The sequence below is a fragment of the Phalacrocorax carbo genome, chromosome 1 (assembly GCF_963921805.1).
Source record: "Phalacrocorax carbo chromosome 1, bPhaCar2.1, whole genome shotgun sequence".
In the NCBI taxonomy this organism is placed as follows: domain Eukaryota; kingdom Metazoa; phylum Chordata; class Aves; order Suliformes; family Phalacrocoracidae; genus Phalacrocorax; species Phalacrocorax carbo.
In genome coordinates this window covers 85783065-85802913 of record NC_087513.1, presented here as the reverse complement: position 1 = coordinate 85802913, position 19849 = coordinate 85783065, and the positions used below count along the sequence as shown (strand labels likewise).

Sequence of the window (19849 nt, the reverse complement as noted above, 5' to 3'; positions counted from 1 at the left end):
TCAGTAGAGTGTAGAAAAACCAAGTCAGACTCCCTTGTTATTTTTTTTGCGCCGCTTTGCATATGAAACTGTGCAATAGTCAGTGCTAAGCACCTTTGCCCTGAAGAGCTCAGTCTGGAAGAAGCTGGACTGAGATGAACTAAGAAATATAGGAGTTAGCAGATGGATTTTTTCCAGCAGTAGAGTTTAAAGGAAATTTTTCTGCTAGAGTTGTCACTACTGAAAGTGAAATTTTGGTCCTGTATCACTTAAGTTTTGAAAATGGTGTATTCAGGACACGCATCACAACAGCTCATGTCTTTTGGTGAGACATCTCTGTGGCATTGCTTTAGGATAAACTGGTGATGAAAACTTGTCTAACTCACAGCCTTCAAATGCAATTATGCATTTCCAATCAGCTTGGTAGAGGCAGACACTCATGGAAAAATGCTTCTAAAAGCCAGTCCTGTCATTGGCAGTTTCTTATGGAAGCTACTTTGCTCTTATTCTCCTTTCTAACTTCATTTCTTCTATTTCAGTATGTTTCAGGATGTGTTGTAAATTCAGTTCTGCAGTATTTTCCAAAAGTTTTTCAGTGACATAGTACAAGGGGCAATTAAGTGATTGCCCCTTCTGGTTGATCAATTGAGACTGATCAGTCTGTTTCTCTCTCTTGCTATCCTAAGAAGTTTGACCAGCAGTAAGTGAAATAAATAAGTGTAAATCCTGTGTGGTGCAGGTATATGCCAGCTGGATCAGATTAAGAGGGTGGGGTAACACTGGAGATTAATTACTTGGAGAAAGAAAGGAAACAAGAAGGGACACATAGATACCCTCAGCAGAACTTCCTGGGAGGAGACTGCTAGTATGCACTTAGGCAAATGGCTGAAATCAGCCAGATATGAGCTTGTGCTAGGGGAGAAAGCACTCTGGCAGTTTTCAGCGTGGAGCTGCATAGGAGGTATGATCTAAGTCATGGCGTAAAAGCGGAGCCTCCTTTGGCACTCTGTGGGTTCATATCTTATATTCCACTGGCAGAGTGACCTGGTCTGCGGGATCAGAAGCTAGGAGAGAGGCTGCAGCATTGTACTGTGAGGACAGGAGGTGGTGGTGCTGGAGAAATGTCTCATGCTCAGCCCATGAGACTTGACAAGCCTAGAGTAATATAGAGACTGAGGCCTTGTTTAAATTGCATCTTAACCTGGGATTAAAACCAAGATGCCAATACCTATGTGGGCACTTGTTTAAATTTAATTTGATTAAACATTTAAAGCATAATGAGAAAGATACTCTTAGCATGGGTGAAAACGGATGTAAGTTATTTTCCCTGTGGACAAATCCTTGCTTTCCAAGTTTTCAGTTCTCATGTGTGACATACAAAACGCAAAGAATATTCACTTTTGAGTATCTGACCTGTGGTGAGGAAACAAAACCACCTAAAATTCAGTGAAAGCGTGTGTTAAAATTCATATCAGACTCTACTAGATTCATACAAATAGTATCAGTGAGGTCATATAACCAGCTGGGCCCACGTCCTCCTCTCAGCCATTGTTTGCCTGGGGAAGATGCAGAACCTAGTATGAAGTCAGGAAAATCAACGGAGTTTTAATAGTTAAATTAGGGTTTGCAAAATATCACACTTAAAGAAGCATGAACTCCAAATGAATGAGTGCTTGCTCTAGCACAGTTCTTCTGCAACTGACCTTCCCATCTTTTCTCTTACCACAAAGTACTGTGCATTATTTTCAGGGGCAGATAATCCTCGTCTGGCGTGTCCTGCTGTACATACTGCTTTGAATGTAAATGGTGGCAGAGAGTAGTGGCCAATACATGGGAGCAGTGGGTCTTTTTCTCAGTCTAGGATAAGACAGTGTATGAAAGAAATAGATTGGAACTGAGGTAGGATAAAGGAAATATCTAAGGGTCCATGCACTGTTGTTCCCTTCAATTCGTCATAAGTTAGATCCTAACCACAGTATCCTCTTTGCTCCCTATGTGAAGAGTTTAGGCAGATATGGGGCTCTAGAACAGATGCAGCTTTTGTTCAGTGTAAGAGACATTTTAGATAGCCAGGCTTTGAGCAGAGGTCATCCATTCCTCTATGGGAAGAGATCTTTTAGGCTAGATTTTGCCATATTTGAAGTGAAACCTGCTTCTCACATGTCTAACAATGTGTGTTTTCTTCTACCCTGGGAGCAGTGGAGTGAAGTGCAGCAAATGATAAATGGTACCCCGGTCTATATGTACCAGGACTGCAGTGTGCTTTCCGAGGGTGACACTGATCACTGGCTTCGCACCAACTGGATTTACCGGGGTGAGGCAGCCTCCCGTGTTTATGTGGAGCTGAAGTTTACTGTAAGGGATTGCAAGAGCTTCAAAGGTGAAGTGGTGACCTGCAAAGAGACCTTCAATCTCTATTACATGGAGTCTGAACAAGATGTTGGGATCCAGTTCCGCCGCCCGCTGTTCATCAAGGTCTGTAGTGCTGGGGGTGAAGACTGAGTCATGTCTTTCTGCTTAAACTAGTCATATCTTTCAGCTTGAACTAGGTGTGTCTTGCTGTCTGACAGAGGCCAGAAGAACCATCATCTGGGGAGGGGCATGGATAGTAAGCTTGTCCTTAGAATAAACTTTGCCCCCAGTGCCCTCTGTGATGCTCAGAGCAGTCTTTGCCACAGGTGGCACAGGAGTTTTCAAATGAGATCAGCCCTCCATTCTCATAAACGCTTATTTAACTGGACACCACGTAGGTAAGGATTCTAAAGGATTCATTAGTGTTAGATGGTTACACCAATTTTTAGAAATAGTAAAGTAGAGGTCAAAGGAATTTGACTTGCCTTAGGTAACAAAGCAAGATCAGACCAAGTGAAGAATCCAATTCAGGTCTCTGTGCTCCTGATCACTTATTCAGACTGTTACGAGACACAGGGTCTTTTTTTTTTTCCCAAAAACTGGAGGTGGTAGACTGCTATAGTCATAGAATGGTTTGGATTGGAAGGGACCTTTAGAGGTCATCTAGTATGAAATTCTCCCTTGTGTGAAAGTATTTAGCATCACTATATTTTAACTGCTGTTTCCCCCAACATAGTGCCCTCTTGCCATGGAAATATTTGAATTGCGGATCAGGGAACCTCAGATTTTTTGTAAAGGAAATTCTATAACCCAGTTCTGTCCTAAAAGAAGCCACAGCCATAAATTATCTGACTGCCCTCTCCTCTGCAGTTTAAATGGCATGTGATGAAAATAAGGAACAGAGCAGGACTCTGGTAACAGATTCCCCTCCCTCCCCAGTTCTCCTCCATATTCCCTGCAGCCAGGACCTACCAGGTGAATTTGTGCGATTCCTGAGTCACACAAGTCTGCACTCCACAAGTCCTAAAGCTGTCTAGAGCTGCCTAAAACTGCCAGATGCAGTTGCTGTATAGATCCTTTCACCTGCTGTCCAGCTACATGGAGTGTAGTGTCATGTAACGGGGAGGGGTCTGCAGTGGAAAGGACCAGTTGTAATGCTCTTTCTCTGAGAAGAAAGGCCACCCCACCTGTAGGCCAGCTCTTCCATGTCACGTGATATCATGGAACCTTTTCCCATTTGCCCAAGCATTGAAAGCGTATCTCTCTCTCTCTCTCTCTCTCATCCCTTGTTTGCTGATGCAGTGGGATTGCAAGAGCATGGGAGCATTTTTCACCTGAGTATCTACAGTGCTGAAATATGTTGAGTGCTGCATGAGAAGCACCTTGCAGTAAATGATCTGATCTGCATCAAGTACAGCCTAGAAACAGGTGGCTGTAATTCAGTGGTCAATTTAAAAACACAACTCTAAGTGCTGTTGTGATTTTACTGCATACAGTTCGCAAAGAATAATATAACAGAAGAGAGACTTGTTCCTTTAGTTCCTAAAGACCTCTAAGATCAGAGACAGTGTTACTATATAAGACCAGCGAATGACTGGCAAGGAGATGCTAGAAAGTATGGAGGCACGAAAGGATGTGGATCCTGTTGTTAACACTTCCTCCACGTGCAAAGAAAGCATGCAGTGTACTGGCATTAGAAACAGTTGACCATACAGCCTCTAAAAGGCCTTAGTGTAAAAGAATTTGGAGAGGCATGGGTATCTCAGCTGCTGCTGCCTGCTTGGATGTTAACGCTGTTGTCTTTTTTGCTTAGCTCAACACTGTGGCAGCAGATCGAAGTTTCACAAGCAGAGACATCGAATCGGGTGCCATGCAGCTGAATACAGAAGTGTGCCCCATTGGGAAGCTATCTCGCCGGGGCTTCTACTTGGCTTTCCAGAACTCTGGGGCTTGCGTGGCGATGGTGTCTGTCCGAGTGTACTACAAGACTTGCCCGGAGACAGTGCAGGGCCTGGCCCGCTTTCCAGAGACATTAGCAGGTTCAGAGGGGCTGACAGAAGTATCCGGGGTCTGCGTGGAGTATGCAGCTGAAGAAGTGGGCTCTCCCCCCAGGATGCACTGCAGCACTGATGGGAAGTGGCTGGTACCAATGGGCCGATGCCTTTGTGCTGTGGGGTTTGAGGAAGTCGATGGGAGCTGTGTAGGTGAGTATGCAGACATTGGCTGTAGGCCATGGGAGAGGTTCCAGGGAGCTAGAGATCAGAGCACCTCTACGCATAAAGTGGGATTAGGGGAGTTAGTGTGGTCTGCCTCTCTCTTGCCTGCCCTCTGTGGCTGCCAGACGTACTTTATACCTTTCTTCCTCTCCTTAGCTTCTATTTTTCAATTGTGATTTTTCTCCTTGTGTCAGGTGTAAGACCTGCACACACCTCTCCACTCCCTCTTGGGCTTCATCCAGAAGCTTTCAGCTCTGGAGCTAGTTTCTGCGAGCTGCAACTGTGTGATTGACACTGACTCACCCAACAACTGGTTCCCAACACTTAAATGGCAGCCTTGTTCTCCCAGGGCATGGGTTGGACGCATGGAACAGTGCATTTGTCCTGTGACTAGAAAGCTGAGAGCTGGAGGGGGGCAGGTTTCTCCCCTGTATCCCCTTCTGCTTGGGCTGGGATGGCTCTTCTGCCATGGGAAACCATGTAAAGCACACTGCACAACACTGTTGGTGTCCAGCTCATTTCTGAGGAAGAGCAATTAGCAGGCATACGAGTCACCAGAGGACTGAAGCCACAGAGTGAGCCAGGGTTGTTGAAGAAAGCAGTACAGGGCTCTCCCTTTGCCACAGAAGGGACAAGATCCAGCTTCTTAGAGCAACTTTGTTTGTCAGGGGAGAGGATACATGTTTTGGAGGATATCTGTTACTGCAGGGAGGAAGATAAAAGCACATCTCTGTTCTTGTTGTCAGAGCCATATGGCACAAGGCTAAGGCATATAGAAAAGGGAATCCATGCACTGCTTTCAGGGTCAGGGGGTTCCCTGTCTCTCTGCTTTGTTCTGCCTTTGCTCCACTACAAGTATCTGGTGCCTCTATGAATCCCCACTGCTTGCTGCTCCTTTCACCTGGGGAGCTGGTGAATGTTGAAGCACACAAGCCTTTCCCTTCTCCAGCAATGCCCTCTCCTTGCACAGCTCAGCCAGTTTTTCCACTTAGGTGCTACAGAGCTCTCCCCGCCCTCCTGAGAGCACTCCCCTGGGAAGGGACAGGGAAGCTGTCATGCCTGGACAAGCCCTGACTGCTATCACAGCACAGGTTCATTCTACATCTGTGCTTTTATCCCACTCCGCCCAAGTACAGCTGCAGCCAGAATTGTCTTTTGTAGGATTAGTAGGGACTGGGGAGGTCTCCCAGGAGAAGAAGGGAAGAGGGGAAAACCTAGCAGGGGTAGAGAGAGGTACTTCATGTTCAGACCAGTATCTTATTGGAGGATCAGAGGAGAAGGTGAATATAGGTTACCTGCTGGGGGATATCTTGGGGTCCTCTCCCTCAGTGGAGAAGACCAGACATTGTGCAAACAACTGGGAACAATCCAAGTAAAGACTCAGTTCACAGCTTCTACTTTGTCCTCAGAAGATGAAGGACTTCTGCTTCAAACATGTAAAGGGGGACAGGATGAAGACCTTCTGGCAGTGTCTTCTGGTTGAGTTTTGCCTTAAGTAGGAACCAAAGAAAAAAGGAAAGCTGAACTATGACCCTTGTCTCATAACAGAAAGGAAGAGAGCCTGACCTCTGCTACAGGACAGGAGGCAATAGAAAGCCAGAGGCTGAGGTTCTGAACTGGCTCACTCACCCTCTCAGTGAATACCCATCCCTATAAAGCTCTGCTAGGTACATAATGGGTCAGCCATCCCCTGACCCCAGAAAAACTGTGCCTGCCCAGACCATTACATCTCAGCCTCTCATAGTGTTGCAGACTTCGCTGCTGATAAACCCAGAGCTCCGTGATTAACATCCTCAAGTATGTAATTTACCATGAACACAAAGGCTGGCTGTGCCCCTGGCCTGTGTTCTGGTTCCTTGATGGGCTCTGCAGGGTAGCAGGTAGCTGAGCTCCCTGTCAGCTCAAGTCTGGTGTCTGCAGGCAGCCCAGCGCTTGCTGGCAGCCTCCACATGAGCACCTGTAGGAATAACAAATCAAGGGAGGGCCCCAGCCATCCTCTCTACCCTCTGGTGCCTGGCGAGCAGTGCTGAGCAGACCCTTTCCCAGGCCTGTTTTTCCCCATCCTGTTGCCTGGAGTGAGTGCCCAAGGGCGGGGAAACCGGGGGCCGGGGGCCAGAGGGGCTGAGCAGAAGCTGAGACTGCGGGCTGTGCATCTCTCCCGCCGGGTGCACTCCTGGGGAAACCGATGGCAGCCGCTCATCTGCTTCTGCCCGGAGAGCCCAAGGCCTCCAGGGGAGGGAGGCAAACACGCAGCAATGGGAACCGGGCTCCCCGGCCTGCAGCCCGCCGGGCAGCGCCTCCGCATCCCCTTCGTGCGGCAGGCCCGGCCCGCCCCCCCGCCGGAGGCTGCCGCCCCCACCCCCAGACCAGCCGGGAGCTCCGGGGGAGGCTTCGCACCGCCCCCGGGGCGGGCCCAGGCACCGCGGCGGTGGGCCGCGGGGCGCCTCGTCGGTGCTGTGCAGCCACCTGCCGGCCGGTGCCGGCACGGCAGGTGCGTGGGCACTGGTTGCCGCAGCGGGGGAGCCGAGGGGCGGGGCGCCACCACCGCAACGCTTCGGTCAGGCGGCGGCGGCGGGCGGGTCGTGGCGGTCGGGGCCGGGGGCTTCGCCCTGAGGCGCCGGGGCCGCTCCCTCTCGGGCCCCGGGGGCTCTCCCTTGCTGCGGGGTTGTGCTGTGAGCGCCGCTCCCAGGGCGCCGGTCGGGGCTGGTCTGGGCTTGCGTGGGCCGCCGGGCCGAGGCTGGATGTCCTCATGCCCGCTGCCCGCGGGGACTGGCCCCGCGCTGCGCCCCGTCCCTCCCACCGGGCCCGGGGCTGGGGCCGTGCTGGCGCCCGGGTCGTGCAGGCAGCTGGGTGTCACTGCTCCTGCCTGCACCTCCTGCCCCACTTTAGTGGTCTAGACGTGGCCTCAGGTGATCTGGCCTGGCCTGGCCAGCTGGTGCCTGACCGGTTACCTCCTGGGTTTGTCCCTTCCCCCAGATGTCCCCTGTGCAGTTCTCTCCCAGCACTCTGACTCCCTGTGCGGCGTGCTGTCTCCCTGCAAGGCAGTGATCCTTCTTGAAGGATCTCAGCATCACCGGTGCCGAGTGAAGTGGAGGCTGGGGACTAGACAGCAGATGTGGACTGTGGCCTGGAGTGGCACTGGAGCTTAGGCCTGGCAGAACAGAGGCCTAACAGAGGCTGTCTTAGGGTCAGAGCTAGCTGTTCTTGTGAAGGTCCCCAAACACAAATTTCCCTCATTTATTTTCTGACTTGTCTCAGCCTGATAGTAAGAGGGTGTGTACGTCATCCCATATTTATGGTGGGTAGTATTGTCCAGGTCACATCAGAACCTCTGTGTTATAGAAGTCTGTGGCCCTGCACTTTGTTTTTCATGTTGCTGTCAAGGCTTTCCTTACCCAAACTGATCCAGTGTCAGGAATTTTGAAATCTTATGCTGGAGCAAAGCAGCAGGGGGCCACAAAGCTTTCATCCTCAGTCTGGCATATAGAAGTACTCTCAGTCTTGAGCAGCCTAGAGATCAAAGTAACCTTTCTTGCCAGTTTCTGGAGGAGGTGATTTGATGTTGAATGTAAATGGAATCTCTTTGGGCTGGTGACAATCAATGCTTGAACCTTGTAACTCTTTCAGTAGCCTTTGCTGTCATTGACTGCATAGTTGTATGATTGTAGCTCAGAAAGACAGACTCATTCCTGAGTGGTTCTGTTATTTCCCAAAACTGGAAGGTGCTGGTTGCTCATGCTTCTTGTGATTATTTCTCCTTTTTGTGCTCTTCAGGCTTAACTGCTGCAAATCCTTTTGGCCTGTGTACTGTCATAGTATCTCCAAATGGTTTTGTGATGGTATTACTATGCAACTGATAGGCCAGTTGACATCATCCAATGTTAATGGGACAGTCCAATGACAATCTAGAGAGTACAGCGAGGATATCCTCAACGTACAGTGAGGATAATGACTATTCCTGGGACTGATGGTGACGAGTCTTGTTTGGCCTTTGTTAGTGGAAATTTTTTAGGTCCCTCAGGTGTTCCTCTGTGTGACAGAGTAGGAATGGCTGGATTGTTTTTTTGTCTTCTGGATAAAGGATAATTTCCTATGTTGTGCTGCACCACAGTAAGCCATTTGTGTCAGGCTCCTGAGCAGATGGCTTTGGGCTGTTCTCTGTTGGGATCTCCTGAGGGATTACAGAGGACATTGTTGCTTTTATAGTGCAATACAAAAAAGGTCATTCCTTCAATGCTCAAGTTAAATGCAAGGTGGTACCTGTTGCAGAAAATTAGTGTATGTGTTCCTCAACCATCTGATTAGTGTTACATTGTTTGTTTCTTTAGTTTAAGAACATTTGGTAGATTCATTTAGCACAGGCTGGTAAACCATTAAACACACAGTTTACTTCATCCTCTCTCACTCATTTTCTCCCTGCTACACACCTATAGAGGTGAAGCATTGACCTTGTGATAACTGGTAGACAGACCAGTGCTCCTGTAGGTCAAGCTAATTGTAATGCAGCAAAAACAGTGTGTCAGATGTTACACTTAGAGAAAGGTGCGGCTGCTTATTTTTGTAGGACTGGAAATAGAAACCATGTGGCACCTATTCTCTTGCAGTCTGTGCTGACTCTATAACCAGTTGCACTCAGTGCTGTTGGGTGAAATGATAGTTGTCTAAATATTCCCCAGGGCCCTGCTATGTGATGCTCTAGTGCTTGAAATCAGAAAAGATGCTTCTGCTAAAAAGCCCACTGGCTTTCCCATTTGAAGTCAGCAATCAGAGGACTCTGAGGAGTACAAGAACTTGGAGCTAGTATTTACAGCTCTTCTTTATGGTGTGGAAAGCTTGAAGGGCAAGGTGGGGGACTGGTCTGGGTTTATGTTGAAAGAAGTCTCTGAGGTTGACCAGCTTCTGTTTTCATACAGCATCCTTGAGAAATGAGATCCTGCTCCTTCGGTCTACAAGTCCTATTATAATGTTGATCCTGTTTTGAGTTTGCATCTCCTCTCTATCTTCTCTGAGAAGATGCTTGCTCTAGGTGACCTCCAGGGGTCACTTCCAAATGAAATATTTCTGTGAGCTAAGAAGATGGAAGAAAAGCAAGCCCATAAAGGAGTGTTCAAGAAGCAGAACAAAACTGGCAGTTGGTTTCTTGGTCTTGGTTTATTGTTGATCTTATATTGACTTGTTTGTCTCTTCACAGCCTGCCAGCGAGGATTCTACCGTCACTCCCTGGAGACTAAACGCTGCCTGAAGTGCCCCCCCAACAGCTTGTCCAATGAGTCAGGGGCTACGTCTTGTGCCTGCAATGCAGGCTTCTACCGAGCACCTTCGGAGGGCCAGAACATTGCTTGCACCCGTGAGTTGCAGATAGAAAGAAAGAGCAATATCCATACAGACTGGGGGATTAACTTATTGAGAGCAGCCCTACACAGAAGAATTTAGCGATACTGGTGGGTGAAAAATCGGACATGAGCTGGCCATGTGCGCTTGCAGCTCAGAAAGCCAATTGTACCAGACTGCATAAAAAGAAGCATGGGCAGCAGGTCAAGGGAGGGGATTCTTTCCTTCTGCTCTCGTGAGACCCCACCTGGAGTACTGCATCCAGCTCTGGGGTCCCCAGTACACAAAATACATGGACCTGTTAAAGTGAGTCCAGAAGAGGGCCACAAAAATGATCAGAGAGCTGGAACAGCTCTCCAAATGAAGAAAGGCTGAGAGAATTGGGGCTGTTCAGCTGGAGAAGAGAAGGCTTCAGGGGGATCGTACTGCAGCCTTTCAGTACTTAAAGAGGGCATGTAAGAAAGATGGAGAAAGACTTCTTACCAGGGCCTGTAGTGACAGGACAAAGGCAATGGTTTTAGACTGAAAGAGTGTAGATTTAGATGGGACATAATGGACGATGTGTTTTACAATGAGGGTGGTGAGACACTGGAGCAGGTTGTCTAGAGAAGTTGTGGATGCCTCAGGTTTGGATGTGTTCGAGGTCAGGTTGGACGGAGCTTTGAGCAAGCTGATCTAGTGAAAGATGTTCCTGCCCATGGCAAGGGGCTTGGACTAGTAGATCTCTGAAGGTCCCTTCCAGCCCAAATCATTCTGTGATCCTATGAACAAGGAGATGAGAGGAGACACATCGTTGGGAAATGAGGACGAGAGATCAGAGAGGGAGAAGCTGGGGGGACAGAAGGTTCCATTCGAGATGCATCAGATGGGAAACTGCCACAGTGCTTTGGGTATTAACAGCTGGATCTAATACTTTCTTTCATGCTTCTTGTAGGCCCCCCCTCAGCTCCCCGCAATGTCAGCTTCTCCCTTATTGGCACGCAGCTGAGTCTGTGGTGGCAGCCACCCAGCGACCACGGTGGGCGAAAGGACCTGACTTACACAGTCTTCTGTCAGCGCTGCCATTTCCTGTCATGTGAGCCATGTGAGGCTGGTGTTGTATTCTCCCCCAGTGCTTCTGGTCTCACTAAACCTGCTGTGGATGTGGACGGCCTAGAAGCTTATACCAACTACACATTTGCTGTGGAAGCCCAAAATGGTGTCTCAGGAATGGGACCTGCTCCACAGAGAACTGCTCCAGCTCTCTGGGTTGCAGTTGGACATGCAGGTTAGCAAAAGCAGAGAGAAGGTCTTCCTGCTCATCAGGAAAAGGAAGAGAAATCTCTGTGACTATTTAAGCTTTCTCCATCTTCTCCTTCTGTCTGCCACATGTGTTGGTATGGTGTGATGAGGACTCTAAGGTACCTCTGCCTCTGGCATGTAAAGTCCGTCAGTCAAATTCCTTGCAAGTCAAAGCATCAGTAATCAGTACCCACCAAGAGCTATGAATCCACCAAGGACTTATCAGAGGTGAGGAGGATAAAGCCCTCCCTGTCATACACTAGTGTAGTCCAGCCTAAGTATTGTTACCTGTGTGACAGGAAGAACAGGGACTGTGGTATGAAATATTTCCCGTGACTTGGATATTGCAAAAAATCTGACCAAACACAACAGAAACCCTGCTGTAACTGGGGAAGAAAAAAAAAAAACCGCTTTGAAAGCATGGAGAAATTAGGACGTTAAAAACATGCAAGTTCTTGACATATTTCCGTAGCTTAGCTTCAAGCTGGCTAGTTTGGCTGTCCTGTGAATGCTTTCCAGAGTGCTGTGAAATGTGATTATTGAAAAGTGACATCGCAGTGCTCAACAGCTCTTGGTGCTTTCCCCGAGTTCTGATTCAGTGAAAAAATATTACCTTTCTTCCTGATGCTACGCAGGGGCAGTACACTCTGATTTAGAAAAGCAGAGCTACTTTTGGCTCATCTCATCACTTCCTGGTGATGATGAACAATAAGGAGAGAACAGGTTTGATTCTTCAGTCCTTGCAGAGTGTTGAGAATTACCGTTTTATTCATGAACAGCATGTATTTGCAGTCAGCTGACAGATTTTGAGCATTGAATTTCACTGTATCCTTATGAAATGGAACTGTATTCATAAATCACATAGGATAGTTGTGTTAACGCTGCTGTAAGAGCATAAAGTCCTAACATTTTTATTTCAAACTGAACACTTTCAGTGCAGTTCTGGATTAAATGTAACTTCCTGGAACACTGACTTTATTTTGAGGGCCAAACAAAGTTATGCTTTCATTGTTGGGGTAGAAACACACTATTCATGGAAAGCAATTAATTACAACTGGAGAACACATTTCCCTTTCACCACAGAAGTGAAAGATGAAGGAGTGGCAGTGGCAATGAGACTCAGTTCCAGTTGCGTGGTATGACTAGAGAGGGAAGGACAGAGCTTCTGGTAGAAAGAGGGCTTGGTTTGCATTATGTTCGTATTTCTTCTTGATGGCCTCTGTTCTCTCCCCTGCAGCTCCAGTGACAGTATCCCAGTTTATTCTGACACAAAGAGATGACAGTAGTCTTTCTGTTTCTTGGCTTGCCCCACGGCAGCGCAGCCGGACCTCAGTGGAGTATGAGGTCATGTTCTTTGAGAAGGTGAGGCCTGCCTTATTTGTTCTTCCTCCTTTTATCCAAAGGGGTGGAAGTGTCCTCATTGTGCAGTGTGTATTTGTTACTTGGCTCTGTTTGATTTCTGCAGGGAGAAGAGGCACGTTACACAGTGAAGCACCTTATTGAGCCAAATGTCACTCTGACGGACCTGCAGCCAGACACAGCCTACCTGCTTCGTGTGAGATCCATCACACCACTGGGGCCTGGACCCTATTCCCCAGAGCAGGAATTCCGCACCCTTCCACCAGGTAAAGGACAACCACTTGTATCTCATTTGGGAGAAACTCACTTCTCCATCAGATTGTATATTCACATGGTACATGGATCTCTGTGCGTGTTCTACTAGCTGTAAGGCACAGACACAACACTCCTGAGTTTCTTGTCACCAGGGCCAAGCCTGTTGCTTTGTAAAAATGTAGAACAAGGAGGCATTTATTGTTTCTTTGCATACATATAAAATCCACTTGTACTTTCCTGTTCAGAACTGATCAGTCTCGGGTTTGTGTGTTGTGCTGGCAAATTGCTTACCAGCTCTTCATCAAGTTCTCCTGAAGGACATTTTGATTCTTGCTAATGTTTCTAAGTTTGAATGTTAGCAAAATAATTACCATATGCCTCCTTTTGTGTGAAATTTACTAGTGAAAAGGAGAACTTAAAGGGCCTCACCACTATTTTTTCCCAGCTTATAATTTCCACTGTATGTAGTCTAGCCCCTGAATGTAACTCTGCCCAAAAAGATGGTATGTGCCACTGAGAAAAGTTCTCCACCAAGGCATGAAGTGTAGAAGGCCAAGCTATTGAGGCTACAAGGAAGACCTTTCTGCTACGTCAAAGAACATTTCATACAGGCCTCACAACCAACATCATCTTTCCCTGGGTTATCCAGAGACTTCCCCTTTATAAAAATTTTTCTGTAAGGCAGTTTGCTTTCTTCTAATTCCACCCATTCACAGATCCTCCTATTGACCCTATGGATAATTTTAGAAATACATCTGTTGAAATGATGCCTTTGAAAGGCTAGTTTTATTGTAATTGAATAAGGACAGAGAAGAAAGCAAAGGCATAGCTTAATGTAACTAAGTAGTTAAGTTAATTGTGCAAAAGCTGATACGGAGTTGTGATACCACAATTAGAATGTCATTTAAAGATTGGGCCTTTTTTGGCACCAGGAGCTTTTGGTAAAATTTTCATGAATTCACAGTGCCAAATGATGACATAAATGATCTTTAACCAATAGAATAATGTACAACAAAGGTTCTGTAGAAAATAAGTAAGCTAACATGTACCTTAGATTGTTTTAATTATAAAAGGGCATGTTAGAAAATACTTTCAAGATTATGCTTTTTTTTAATATAAAAGTTGATCACCTCATCATGCCAAGACTAAGGTTTTTTTAATATTAAAGGGATTAAAAAGAAGTCCCAGCAAGGTTTTGTTTGGTGAGAGTTCTTCTTTGATAATACTAGAAGCATTGTTTAGCTGTAATGGCCCAGGGATATTAGTGGAACAAGCTTTGCAGGGAGAGGCAATTTTTTAAAATCTGAATTTCAGAATGTAGATCCCTTAATTTCCTGCAAAAGTACTATGTACCTAAAAGCTTGTCCATTTGATTGATAAAAGGTATTATTTCACCTTCCAAATCTTGCCTTTCTGGTTTTAACAATAAAGAACATTAGCTCTGCCTCTTTATTTCTGCTTAACTAAGCTGGTGATTTTTAATAATTTTAGTGGGATGAGTCTTCATCAAATTGAGCAAGAATTACAAATGTTAGTTAGGCTTTACAGATGCTGACCATTGGACTGGATGTTAGAAAACACCTCCAGACACAGTTGTCTGTGTCACACAAGCTATTCCTTACTTTAAAATCTGCTAATTTATTGAAACAATTTTTTTAGGAATTTCTTTCTTCTGGATGTTTTTAGGGAAAATATTAATGTATTTTTATTTTTTAAATGGTTTTTTAAGTTATGGGAAATAAAGTTTAAAAACACATACTTCACCAACAGAGATAATTTAGCATTTCCTCTGATGTATTCAAATACAGTGTATGGAAATGGATGGCTTTAGCTTGAGAATCTAGAAGGAAGAAGACAGCTTGTATTATGTGAATGCTGCCTGACTGGTATCCAATCACAAAATGAAACCACATGATGCTTAGTTTTGAGAAAGCAGGAATATGATGTTAGATTGCAAGTTCATAAATCAGTATGTGCTAGTTTCAAAAGTCCTATGCAGATAGTGGTTTCTGTCAAGGTAATTAGGCAAAGGAATTTGAAGGAATATTGATGGAAGGGGAGGAAGAAATTAATTTCATGAACAAGAAGAGAGTCAAGTTAGACTGCTGAGAAAAAGCATGTCTTTGCTGTGCCATAGTCTAAATCAGCTACTGAACAGGAAGAAAGGTCTGATCTGAAAGAGTAGCTGGAGAGGATTGGGAGGGAAGGAACAGCTCCTTCATTTCTGAAAGTGTCATGGAATTTATTGGGAGTTATATCAGAATATGTTGTCAGAATAAATCAGGCATAGGGATAAATTACTCAACTAGAAGACTAAGACTGTAGATAAGAATCAAGAAGATACCCACCAGAAGGTGCTCTATGCACATGAATAACAATGCAATAGGACTCAATTCTGGGCTCTGCTGCCTGGAAGACAAATGGCAATAGCTTACCTAATACCATTGGCTGGTAGAAGCTGGTTGCTACATTCCAGACAAACAGTTCTTGGTCTTTTAAATGATATGGCTTTTCTCTTTGTTTCTGCAGACACGGGAGCTCTGTCTGGTGGAGTCATAGTCTCTATTATCTTTGGAGTTCTACTATTTGTTGGGCTGCTTGTGGGACTTCTCATCTTCCGGCGAAAGTGAGTGTTGATTTTTGGTATTGAAAAAGATAGACATGTAGGAATAGCTGAGCTATGGGAGCTTGAGAAAGGGAGGGAGGCCCTGATTCCTCAAAGGATATTGGATAGGTAGAGGTTAGTTAGAGAGGAAAGAGTAAGACCAGTGTGCTGTGGTAAGATGGAATGAGTCTCAGTAAGTAATTTCGATTAGCAGGATTGGAGGGATTGATATGTCTGTAGGATAATGTTTGCTGCTGAGGACAGAGGAAAATGTGGTGATTCATCAGTTTTGTTATAATCCAGCACTATCATACTGTTATCATGACAGATGAATAAAAATGTTACGGTACAATAATTTCTATAGCTGCTGATCAGTTAAGTGGGCGGTACACATCTCCAGTCATTTCAAACCATTTTCCATATACCATTACTTTAGTAGTCCTCTACCCAGATACAAAATTTTACTTTATTTCTAAATGTCTATAAGGCTGCTATTGTTTGGTTTTAACAAGATCAGGTTCAGTACTGAAAGAGTACAGAAAACAAAATAAATAGAAATTAATCTATAATTTACAAGCATCAAGTAAGTGAAGCGTCACATTTTCTTGCTAGCTGTACTCTACTGAGTAGGTGCAGTGTCTGGTTTCTCTTTTTCTGTGCTACCCTGAACTCTGTCCCTGACCAACTAGGGCAGACACCCTGGAAGTCTTGCTTTTATCTTTGCTATCTGCTGACCATTTTATTCTCATGACTGCTTCTTATGTTCCAGGCAGGCTCGTCAGAGACAAGCACGGCCAGATTACAATACTTCAGGCTTTGATCGAGGTGAGCTTCAAAGGGGTAGTAGAACAAGGGAGAAGCCTGGGATGGGTTGGAAGGAATGAAAAGAAACAGTAGTTTCAAACCAGACGCTGGCATGTATTTTCTGATGTAATTTGTCTCTTCCCATAACAACTCTAGTCTTCAACGAATGTTTGGTAGGTTTGTTTACTGCCATTGACAGAATCCCATAGATTCACCTCTGCTTCTGTAGCTTTGCCCTGCAAAGCTTGTCCAAAATGTTGGCAGAATGATTTGCTCTTTTGTTTCCCTTTACCATAGAGAAAGTCTGGTTGAAGCCCTATGTAGACCTTCAACCGTATGATGACCCCAGCAGAGGGGTGCTGGAATTCACTAAGGAACTGGATGTCTCTTCTGTCACTATGGAGAATGTGATTGGAGAGGGTGAGTTACTTGTTGCTTTTCCTATCTTTCAGTTCCCCCCCACCGTTATTTTGCTACCTGTTCCTGAGTTCATCTGTGACCTTTTGCCTCTGGTTGTACTCAGGGGAGTTTGGGGAGGTCTATCGTGGGTCCCTGCGGCTCCCAGGGAAAGAACGTATTGTGGTGGCCATCAAGACCCTGAAGCCAACATATTCAGACTCACAGTGGTGGAACTTTCTGCGTGAAGCAACAATTATGGGGCAATTCAATCACCCGAACATTGTGCGTCTGGAAGGAGTTGTCACCAAAAGTAAGCATGTGTGGGAGAGAGTTCTGGAATGAAAGCAAAAACTGGCACATTTCTTAGGCTTTTCTTAGAGAGGATGCTGTCAGAGAGGCTGTGCTGACAGAAGACAGGCATTGTCTTGTTAGCCTATGGCAGAGAATGAAGAAGGGAGGAGAGGTATGGATTTCCAACAGAGTCATGAGGCAATGTTAGGAGAGGTCTTGGGTTGGTGAGTGGATGAGAGGTTGGGATAGTGTAAGAGATGCTGTAAGGTTGTATATGTGACACAAGGAGGAATACAAAGGTGTTGGGGGAGGTCAAAGGAGAAACAGTCAGCCAACCGTGCCAGTGCAGTGGGATGTTGGCTGGGGTTCGATATGGTTCTCTGTGTTGGGGCAGTATGGAGCATACTGAAAGGCAAGATTAGGAGAATTGCAAAAAGGCTGACACCTTCTTGTCTTCCTCAAGGGAGGCCGATGATGATCATCACCGAGTATATGGAGAATGGAGCGCTGGATACTTTTCTCCGGGTGAGAGACTCCAGTCTGTAATAGATTTGTGTACTGCTGGAACTTGCACTTGAACTGGATTTAGGACCCTAAAGGAAGACTAGAACAAAGATCCAGACATCCACTTACTTTCTGCTTACTAAAATTTCCAATCTCACTAGTTGAAGCTTTTGCCATCCAGTTTGCTCAGTGTCCAGAGTGCTGCCTTTGGTAGTTGAAGTGCAGGTGCCTAATGATAACTCTGAAGACCACCACCAGTCCCTTAGTGAGAACCTGTTGGGTCCTTTGGGCTGCAGCATTGCCTTTTTTGCTTGTTCACCAATGCCCACTTTTGCAAGTTGATAAGGCCAGTAACTAGAAACCAGGCAGATTGACCAGGATCTTCTTTCACTTCTTTTTCCATGCAGGAGAATGAGGAAAAATTTAGCCCTGTGCAGCTTGTGAGCATGCTGCAGGGAATAGCCTCTGGCATGACCTACCTTTCAGAACACAACTATGTCCACCGGGATTTGGCCGCTCGCAACATCCTGGTAACACGCAGTCTTCAGTGCAAGGTGTCTGACTTTGGCCTCTCCCGAGTATTGGAGAATGATGCAGAGGGAACCTATGAAACCAAGGTAATGCAAAAGCAATCTCTCTGTCTTGTAAATGAACTGTAGTCTCAGGGGGATTGGGATTCTGCCAGGTAAGTATGGCAGAATTTCTTCAAAATAGGGAACACCAGGCCAGGAGAAGTTTTGGATGGAAAATCTCTGAGGACAACCCATAATAAAACTGCAAGTCACAGTGTGGATGATTCAGAAGGTGGTGCTTTTTTGTCTGGAGTCCATGTTGATTTTGCTTGCTAAGAGATTCAGAGGGACTCTGGTTTTGAATTGAGAATCAAAATAAGAGGTCTGATCTTCTGGACTCAGTGAACTAAATCTGGCTTTGAAGTTAGCCCTCCTGTGATCACGGTTTTGGACTAGAGACATCTACAAGTCCCCTTCAATGAAAGTTCCAGTGATTCTAATGTCTGGTGTAATTCAAAGTAGGGCTGTGGCTGGTCTCAGGCTCTTGGTCCCACAGTAGTGGTTTTGTGTAGCATTCAACTGAACAGAGGGCTTAAACTCATCCACTTTGCAAGAATGTTTCTGTGCTTTAGAGGAGTTTCCCCAGGGGTGGTTACACATCACTTCAAGTGAAGTGGGCCCAGGCTTTGAAGCACTGTGTAAGCTCTTTGCATGAAAGTAGGGGAGAAACACAGCTCGATACATGCCTGATACACTATGTCTCTGGTCTTTCACAGGGTGGTAAGATTCCCATCCGATGGACAGCCCCAGAGGCCATTGCTCATCGGATCTTCACCTCAGCCAGTGATGTCTGGAGCTTTGGAATTGTCATGTGGGAGGTGCTGTCATTTGGCGACAAGCCATATGGGGGAATGACCAATCAAGAGGTAACAGACACTGAGATCAAATGCCAAATTAAAAAAAATAAACAAGGCATGTAGGCCCAAATTTTGTATATCTCCCTCGGCCTGTGGTCTTGACATTCTTTTGAACACATAACTACTATGTCTGCCTCCCTACTGAAAATCAATGCAACCAAGTTAAGGGCAATAAGTGTTTGGGCTTCTGAAACATGTTCAGTTGTCAACAGCCATGAGCCAAATTAAAGACCGGTTAAATCAGCCATGGTCTTTTGGTCTGGAGATGTTCTTTGTTGGTTTCTTTCTCTCCTTCCTCTGGCTCTGGAGTATTATGTCTGGTCTTATACTCATTCTGGGTTCAGCACATCTGTGAGGTTAGCACATGCTGTTGAGATTTTTCCTGAGTCTGGTTTCCCTTTTCTCATCGGGCCTGTGCCAGGATCATTTAGTCCTCATTTTTCATGAACATGTGCCCTGAATGGCAAATGGGAGCTAGGCTAATAAAGGATTGAAAGTAGCTGCATATGCCAGGTCACTTTTTGACATCCCTTTGGTGTCCTGATCCTTTGCTATGCTGCCCGAACCCTACTTTATACACATGTAGTCTGCTTCAACCCCTCCCTGACTGCACACTGTGCAAAATGGCGAACTGCCTGCTCCCAGCCCCACAGAGGTCTCTGCTCCTCTTCCGCATTCTCTGCTCTTTGCCAGATTTCTGTCTTCTGCACAGGTGATGAAAAGCTTAGAGGATGGGTACCGGCTCCCCCCACCTGTGGACTGTCCATCTATCCTCTACGAGCTCATGAAGAGCTGTTGGTCACATGATCGGATGAGGAGGCCTCATTTTCAGGAAATCCGTGCACAGCTGCAACATTTTGTCTCAAGTCCCCAGCTCCTCTGGCCTGTTGCAGACTTTGATCCCAGGTAAACAGGCTATCACTGGAGGAGGAGAGGCTAACTGGGAGATTTTCACCTCCCTGTCTCCAGCAGGAAGAGAGGTTCTTTCCCTTTTCTTTCCCCGTCCTTCCCCTGTGCAGTGCAGGCTGGCATGAGTCACCTCAA

General features: G+C 46.1%; 1 protein-coding gene across 2 annotated transcripts in view; it reads left to right on the top strand.

Moving 5' to 3' along the window:
* Positions 1–19849, top strand: part of EPHA1 (EPH receptor A1) — a 33819-nt gene that overhangs the window by 11713 nt on the left and 2257 nt on the right. Inside the window, exons 3-16 of one of the 2 annotated variants that reach the window (XM_064464257.1) lie at positions 2179–2454; positions 4145–4535; positions 9739–9894; positions 10813–11145; positions 12397–12521; positions 12625–12784; positions 15303–15399; positions 16148–16203; positions 16480–16602; positions 16706–16891; positions 17336–17397; positions 17784–17993; positions 18665–18814; positions 19518–19711. In XM_064464257.1, coding sequence (XP_064320327.1) covers positions 2179–2454; positions 4145–4535; positions 9739–9894; positions 10813–11145; positions 12397–12521; positions 12625–12784; positions 15303–15399; positions 16148–16203; positions 16480–16602; positions 16706–16891; positions 17336–17397; positions 17784–17993; positions 18665–18814; positions 19518–19711 — 2519 coding nt within the window. The remainder of the gene's footprint in view (positions 1–2178; positions 2455–4144; positions 4536–9738; positions 9895–10812; positions 11146–12396; positions 12522–12624; positions 12785–15302; positions 15400–16147; positions 16204–16479; positions 16603–16705; positions 16892–17335; positions 17398–17783; positions 17994–18664; positions 18815–19517; positions 19712–19849) is intronic. The other variant, XM_064464265.1, reaches the window with a different exon arrangement.